This window comes from Octopus bimaculoides, chromosome 22 (genome assembly GCF_046866305.1).
Source record: "Octopus bimaculoides isolate indiv1 chromosome 22, ASM4686630v1, whole genome shotgun sequence".
Taxonomy (NCBI): domain Eukaryota; kingdom Metazoa; phylum Mollusca; class Cephalopoda; order Octopoda; family Octopodidae; genus Octopus; species Octopus bimaculoides.
Window position 1 is genome coordinate 12,286,206 of NC_142949.1, and position 9,001 is coordinate 12,295,206.

Below are 9,001 nucleotides of genomic sequence, written 5' to 3' on the forward strand. Positions count from 1 at the left end.
TTAAAACTTTGGATATATATATATATATATATATATATATATATATATATATATATATATATATATATATATATATATATATATATATATATATATATATATATATATATATATATATAGGCGTAGGAGTGGCTGCATAGGCGTAGGAGTGGCTGTGTGGTAAGTAGCTTGCTTACCAACCACATGGTTCCGGGTTCAGTCCCACTGCGTGGAATCTTGGGCAAGTGTCTTCTACTATAGCCTCGGGCCGACCAAAGCCTTGTGAGTGGATTTGGTAGACGGAAACTGGAAGAAGCCCGTCGTATATATGTATATATGTGCATATGCATGTGTGTATGTGTTTGTGTGTATGTGTTTGTCCCCCCCCCCCCAACACCGCTTGACAACCGATGCTGGTGTGTTTACGTCCGCGTAACTTAGCGGTTCGGCAAAAGAGACCGATAGAATAAGTACTAGGCTTCCAAAGAATAAGTCCTGGGGTCGATTTGCTCGACTAAAGGCGGTGCTCCAGCATGGCCACAGTCAAAAGACTGAAACAAGTAAAAGAGTAAATATATATATATATGTATATGTATGCTTATTTATATATATATATATATATATATATATATATATATATATATATATATATATATACATACACATACATACACATATATATATTCCATGTGGTGTTGAAACGAACGTAATTAAAGAATTAAACGCAATGCCATGTATATATACGCATATACATACACACGCACGCCAGCACACACACACACACACTCGCACACATATATAACATGCAACTCCTGATCTTTCGTCATTTGTTAACTAATATTGTGCTTTGTATTTATGTTGTGGTTTATTTATATATGAGAGTCCAGACGAGAGAAGTGTGAATTCACACTTCTTCCAGTCGGAGCTTATGAATAATGTGTGTGTATGTGAAATTAAAATGATATATATGTATGTATATACATACATACACTCATATATACAGCCAAATGGGAGTTCTGAGAGTTGATAGGCTACTAACTAAAATATAATGAACTCAAAGTATTTAAGTAGAGAGAAAAGTTTTGTTTTATGACGAACCGCAATAGAATTTCTGTCAAAATGACCTTGTCAAACTTAATGATAAAACTATAATTAGCAAGTTATTAAACAAGGAGAGAAGAATTCCGATTATAAAACCAAGGCTCAGGCAATGTAAAATGGATGGCAGTTAAATGTCTTAACATGGACAAGGGAAATGTCAGGTTTGGAATTAAGAAAATCTCAAATAAACTTCTTAAATTAGTAGAGATCGTTCCTATCAAAACAAGCTAATTAAAGGAATGACAAATGGAAGAAAGAGACAGATAAACAATTATAGGATAGGAGAGAAACGAGAAGTTTAAACTAGTCGGAGAGTAAAATAGAGTAAACGCATGCGCTGACGTTGGTGGAAGCCGAAACTGTCAAGGTTAAAACATGTAGTAATTAGAGAAAGATAGACAGAAAGACTAAGGTGTTAAAATAGAAACGAATGGCGGCGTGCTAATATAGTGACGTAGGAATAACCAGTGGGAGGGGACAACGATACTCGTAGAGGAATAAGGATCGGTTATTTTCAGACAAAATTCAATCATGTCTTTTATCTCGACTTTTATTTTTTATACTGTCTTTGTTAATGGACTGCAGCCATGCTGGAGCGCCGCCTTTGAATGGTTTTAATGGAATAAATCGACCCAAGCACTTTTGCGGGGTTTTGTTTTGTTTTGTTTTGTTTTTTGTTTGCGTTTTTAAAGTCTGGTACTTCTTCTACTGGTACCCTTTACCGAACTGCTAAGATACGCGGCCGTCAACAAACCAACACCAGTTGTCAAGCGGTGGGGAGGGGAACAATCACAGCCACAAAGACCACACACGAAGTCACAAAGAACGCACGCATACACACACACACACACATACATACATATGTACATGCATCAGCAGCAGCAGCAGTAGTAGTAGTAGTAGTAGTAGTAGTAGTAGTAGTAGTAGTAGTAGTAGTAGTAGTAGTAGTAGTTATGTTGGGAGGATCATAAATGTAAGGGGAAAAATAAAAATTAAAATTAAAGAACATTAGAATTGTGTGTGTGTGTGTGTGTGCAATTGTTTTAGTTTGTGGACCAAAAGCACAACAGTATTAACTGTTATATAGCGTGAATGAATAAAGGCAAATTGAAAGTGATCGAGCTACATTCATCCATCCATCCATCCATCCATCCATCCATCCATCCATCCATACATACATACATACATACATACATATATATATATATATATATATATATATATATATATATATATATATATATATATATATATATAACAAATAATAAATGAGTATATGCATATATACGTACAGGTATGTGCATACCTACGTCTACCTGTATATATAGGTGCATATCTGGGTACAGGACATTGCAAACAAAACGTAGACAAGAAAATAATAATAACCAGAGTACAGAAAACACACAAGCCACATAGAGAACATTTTCCTTCATCAGCTACCCCCATTTTAACACCGGTGTTTCGAAGAGTTGGGCAGGACGCATCGTTAAAATGGCTCTTCCCATGGACCGCAAATTAAATTTGTATACACAAATTAAACCTGTGCCATGGAGGAATGTCGTGGCGGACAAAAAATAAGACAGGAAAACAAACGGAAAAGAAAACAAGACAGGAAAACATACGGAAAAGGCTATGCGGCCAGACGTGAAAAATTATGTGTATTATAGAGATCAGGAATTGATACAGTATTAATATAATTAACCCTTCTCTTCATTTGTGTGTGTTACACTCTGTCCAGTTCATTAAGTATTCGTGTGTGTTTTAACGTAGCTCTCTTATATTTACTTCTTTACTTAACACATCATTAGTTTCTTGATTATTTTCCTCTCTTCACAATTAAGCTCTGTATATTTTTTTCTTACCTGAAACTCATGTCTATTCCATTAATAAATCCATATAGAATCTGAAGCAGTGTTTCTAATTGTTTATGATCTACAGCGTAGAATTTGAGGTTGTCCATATACAAAGGATGGTTGACTGCTCTAACATAGTATTCGTAACCGTGTTCGATCTGGCTGAATAAGCTGGTTGAAAGAAAAGGAGAGGAGAATGTGATTATTTCTTTTCCTTTTAGACAATTTCTCTTGTAATAGATATAGGATTAGATTTTTTTTCTCATTCTCCCCCTTTGTCTGGATCTGTAGAATTACTTGCCGTTTATTTATGACGTATTTAATGTATCTACTTATTGTTTGTATTACCTTAACACATGACTAATGTTTCCAGGATTCAAGCGTGGGGATCATTGTCAAAAGCTTTCTCTTAATCAATAAACGTCACGCTCATACCTGTCTTTCTCTTCCCACACTCTTCGATTATGGCTTTCCTGATCAATAATTGATCTTTACAGCCTCATGAGCAGTTGCAAAATTCCTTTTGTTCTTTGTAAATGAGTTGCAGATTTTTTTCCCAGATATTTATTTATCTTCTGTGACATTATGCAGTGAAGGCTTTGTTAGTTGAAGTAAGGCGTGTGTCTTTCGTTTTATGGTTTACTGTTTCTTGGGGGATTTGATGGATTTCTTCCTCACCGAGCCACTTAGATTTCTTTATTGCTCTTTCAATATGTTATTAAATATTTCATGTACGCTGCTTAAATGTTTCAATCAAAATTTTGTGATTTTATCGCGCCCTGCTGCCTTCTTGTGTTATTCCTTCAGCTGATAAGACTTTACACGATTGTTCAGGCGCTGCGTTTGTTGTTTTAGCTAATCTCGCTCGCGATACCCTTCGTTCTCCAAACTTCACAGAATTCTTTAACTTAACTTATTGGCGATGTTGTAATGAATTCTATTTCAGTTTCCCTTCGCTTCTCGATAAAAATCGTTTCGAGATGGAGCAGATCTGATTGTTTTCTTTAAACAATCTTCGTCCCTTTTTATACCGAGAGATTCTTTAGAATTTAACGAGAACACCTTTCTTGTGAAGACGAAATGGTTGAGTCGTTAAAGTGTTCGATAGAATACCTTGCGCTGTTTGTTCCGACTCTATTTGCTCTGAGTTCAGATCAAAGACCAACTTTGTATTTCATTCATTTGGGATATAAAAAAAACTGCCATTCCAAAATGTCGGATTGGCAGAATTGTTATAGCCTCGAGTGAGATATCTTGCAATATCCAATTTGTGCATTCTGAGTTCAAATCCAGACCCTTATTCACCAAAAATTGGTCAGTTTTCTCAGGTGTAGCAACAAGCAGATATTATTAGCAATTTTAAAAAGCAAAAACAAGGACATCCATTATTTCTTCTTTATAATTCATCAGTTCTTTGAAAGGAACCAGGATCTTTTTTTAATATCAGATAGTCCTTATTTCTCCCCTACGTAATTTCCTTTCGTTGAAAAGAGAGAAAAGGGAAGTAAGAGAATGATGGGAAAGGTCAGACAGAAATAGGAGAGTTAGAGTGGAGGATAATGTCAGCAACGAATGCTAAAGGTGTTGAAATCATGTGAAAGAGAATGGGAGGGGGAGATGCGTCAATAAGGAGTAGAAGAGACAAAGAATGATGCTTGACAATATATTTAACTATATATATATATATATATATATATATATATATATATATATATATATATATATATACGTACATACATACATACATATATGTATACACGCACAAACATATATATATATATATATATATATATATACACAAACATACACACACACAGACACACATATATATATATTACATTTTAAGAGATAACATAATCACCCTGAACATGAGATACACTAATGTCATTAACAACCTTCCTATAATTAACATATACATCGATCTGTCCAACCATTCATCCAGCCATACATACATACACACATACACATACATACATACCTAAATACATACATGTACACATGCACACACACACACACACACATATATATATATATATATATATATATATATATATATATATATATATATATATATATATATATATATATATATATATATATATTTATATATATATATATTTGTGTGCGTGTGCGTATATATATATATATATGTGTGTGTGTGTGTGTGTGTGTCTATGTGCGCGTGTGTGTATATACATATCTATACATATATATATATATATATATATATATATATATATATATATAGAGAGAGAGAGAGAGAGAGAGAGAGAGATGCGTACTATGTATGTATGTATATATGTATGTATGCATGTATGTATGTAAGTATATAATTGTGTTCATTTTGTCATTATCGATAATGGTAGTATCGATATTAACATTATCAGTTGGCCTTTACCCTAGTGGTCCGGTGACACAGCGAGAGAGTAACCATTAAATAATTATCCGCATAACCTAGGGTCGACTCATTCTTGCACGACAACACATTGTTCAAGTTCGAAACATTTTAGACAAATCATCATTTTTTAAACAATTCTTAACTAATCTTTTACTTGTTTCAGTCATATATATATTTTTTAAGCGTTATACTTATTATATCGGTATATTGTTTCCGAGCCGCTAACTGACGGAGATGTAAAAAGGCTAACACCAGTTGTCATGCGGTGGAGAGGGGTTGACAAACACAACATAAACAGAACCACACACACATACACACACACATACATATGCACACACATATGTACGTATATATTGAAGCCGCGGCTAACGGGCGGGGGAACTAATATATATATATATATATATATATATATATATATATATATATATATGTATATACACCATGGGATTCCACACAGTTTCCTTACAAATTTGTTCCCAATGCATTGGTCGGCCCGGGGATACAGTAGAAAACATTTGCCTAAGGTTCCATGAAGTAGGAGTGAACCTTGAATCTCGTGGTTACAAAGCAATCTCTTTAACATCACAACCATGCCTGCGCCTATTAACTGATTTCTAAAAAAAAGGAAGCTTTCTAACAATTCGAAGTCATACAGAACCTCATGAAGCAGTTTGTTAAGTTTCGGAAGCAAACGTGTAATAAAAACCATAAAATATATGAGGAGTCTATAATTAAACATCACAGACATCAGTTTGTAACAATGCGTTCCAGGGACAAAAAGGAACTATATACTTATGTAAGTAGTCCGAAGGGAGATATCGTCCCCCTTATTAAAGCTAACTCGTAAACATTTTGCTTATTCCGGTGGTTTTTATCTGTGAGAACATAAACGCTACAAAAGAATAGCTACATTTTGATTGCCATCTTTAATTTTGAGTACGGGCATTATTTTATCTATGATGTTTTCTTAAGATTGGACTTTCCTTACGGTTGGATAATCAGGAGGTAATGGGATGGTTTTAGAAAATAGAAAAAACAAAAGCTCCAAATTTATACAATTAAATATAGATAAATACTACTCCACAATTAACCATATAATACTCAATAAAGCACTTATATTTGCAATGAAAAATCTAACTTATCTAAGTCAAATATAGACATAATATTAACAGCACGAGAAACTGTTACTAATTATGACAACAAACTATGACGAGATCAGTAGAACGAATTCCTTCGGTATAATGGGTTCGAGCGACTCAGCCCAGGTTACAGACATCGTAGAAATTTACATCCTATTCCACATCGAATCCTCATGCTCACAAATAGCGGGGGGTCTATACAGAGACGATGCCCTTTTCGTAATAGGTAATTATACTAAAATATAAATAGAGAACTACAGAAAAAACTACACAAATTATTTAAAAATTTCAGCCTATGTATAACACTGAGCAGTAATTACAGTAAGGTAAATTTCCTAGACGCTACTTTTAACTTAGAAACAGGGATGTACGAACCATACCACAAACCGAATGAATGTCATAGATACATAAATGTAAAGTCCAATCATCCATAATCAAAAGAATAGTTAGGAACATAGACACCAGAACATTACGTCCATCAACCACCGCAACAATATTCAACATACATTCACCTCACTTCAAGGAAGCACTAACTAGGGTTGAGTATAAGGGAAAAAATCAAGTTCACACCTGGCGAGGCCCTAAATAATACTAACACTCATACACCTAAAGTAGAAAGCACACACATGAAAAACAACTACAAACACATAACAATAAAAACGCAAAAAGCTAAGACACACTGGAAAGATAGGAAAAATAAACAAAACCCAAAAGAATAACAAGAGCAAAATCGACGCACAAAATGTCAATGCACAGAATAGACAAAAGTAAACAAACAAAAAATACAAAAATTCCGACGTCCTATGGTATAACTCAATTTTCGGATTGCAAATATCATCAAAGATAGGTAAACAATTCGTTGCAGCGTTAGATAGGTGCTTCCCTAAAACACATAAATACCATCGTATCTTCAACGAGCACACAGTGAAAGTATCGTACGTCACATCCAACAACATGGAGAACTACATAACAAATACAACAATAAAAATATACATGCAAACAACGACCAAAACACAGGAACAAACAGATCAAAACAGCACACGGTATAGGAACAATAATAAAAATAAACGCAATAGAGATCACAAAAACATGGATAACGACCCCGACAGTTATAATAAGATTCAAGCAAAAGCTCAAAAACGAATTAACAAAACAGGCTATAACATCAAGAACACTTCAGACACTGCTAATCAGTTAGAACATTACAAATACAAAATGTCACCAAATAACTACAAAAATATTAATAGAGCAAATAATTTCAGCTGTTGCAAGAAATCTGCATGTCCACTCAGGAACTAATGCATGGAAAAAACACTTCATATACAAATGCACAATCACCACACCACAACATAATACGCATACATAGGAGCCTCCTAAAACCAATTTAAGGTCCGTTATAGCAACCATGTCTCCTCATTACGAAAGATAAGCCGGCGACATGCAACATCACTAGCGGACCTAATATGGAAAGAAAAAGAAATAGAATGGTCAATAATAAAAAATGCGCACCCATATAATACACGATCCAGCGTATGTAACTTATGCCTTGAGGAAGCCTTCTACATTCTGCTAAGTAATGAAAACTTGCTAAACAAGCATACTGAGAAAACACCAAGATATTGCCACCGCACCAAATTTACATTTTCCAGATCCAACACGGAGAAATAATAACAATAATAATAATAATAATAATAATAATAATAATAATAATAATAATAATAATAATAATAATAATAATAATACACGCCTATTTCACAGCAGTACTCTACCCAAAAAACGAAAACGCAACAACACATACATATAAGACATGGAAGAAAAATAATGTAAATATAGACCTCGATAAAACAATGAACCCTAACAAACTAGCTAACATTACATAACAAAAATACCAGGACTTACAAATATATATAACATACAGAAAATTGCACTACTGGGTACTGCACACATTCTACGCAAAACACTTTCAATACAGTAAACATAAGAGCACCACAGCAAACCACAGCACATACCCAAGGCGCACAGAGCTGCGCTCGGTAGTGAAGTGAAAGCACGTTATAAAAATAAAACTACTGAACAATAATAATAATAATAATAACACAGAAAATTGCACTACTGGGCACAGCACACATCCTACGCAAAACACTTTCAATACAGTAACCATAAGAGCACCACAGCAAACCACAGCACATACCCAAGGCGCACAGAGCTGCGCTCGGTAGTGAAGTGAAAGCATGTTATAAAAATAAAATTACTGAACAATAATAATAATAATAATAATAATGTATACGTGTGACAGGCTGCATTTCCATATATACGTATGCATACCTGTCCGCATGTTTAGTATACATGAATGTATGCATCTACTTAAGTATTATGTGCGTGTGTATACACACACACGCATCTGTGTGTATACGCGTGCGTGTTTATGTATGTACATATATTTGTATGTGTGTATGTATGTGTGTGTGCGTACATATCCGTATATGTATGCGTCTGTGTGTGTATATATGTATATATATATATATATATAT

At 34.1% G+C, this 9,001-nt stretch overlaps 1 protein-coding gene across 6 annotated transcripts in view; it reads right to left on the reverse strand.

Moving 5' to 3' along the window:
• The window catches only part of LOC106872982 (general transcription factor II-I repeat domain-containing protein 2-like), a 113,378-nt gene extending 110,162 nt beyond the window's left edge, over window positions 1-3,216 (reverse strand). For all 6 annotated transcript variants that reach the window (XR_016237939.1, XR_016237938.1, XM_089339724.1 and 3 more), the window contains exon 1: window positions 2,943-3,216. Coding sequence is in view for 3 of the 6 variants with exons in the window: in XM_089339724.1 (XP_089195850.1) it covers window positions 2,943-3,040 (98 nt within the window). In the remaining 3 variants the exon portion in view is untranslated. The remainder of the gene's footprint in view (window positions 1-2,942) is intronic.
• Window positions 3,217-9,001: the final 5,785 nt, after the last annotated feature.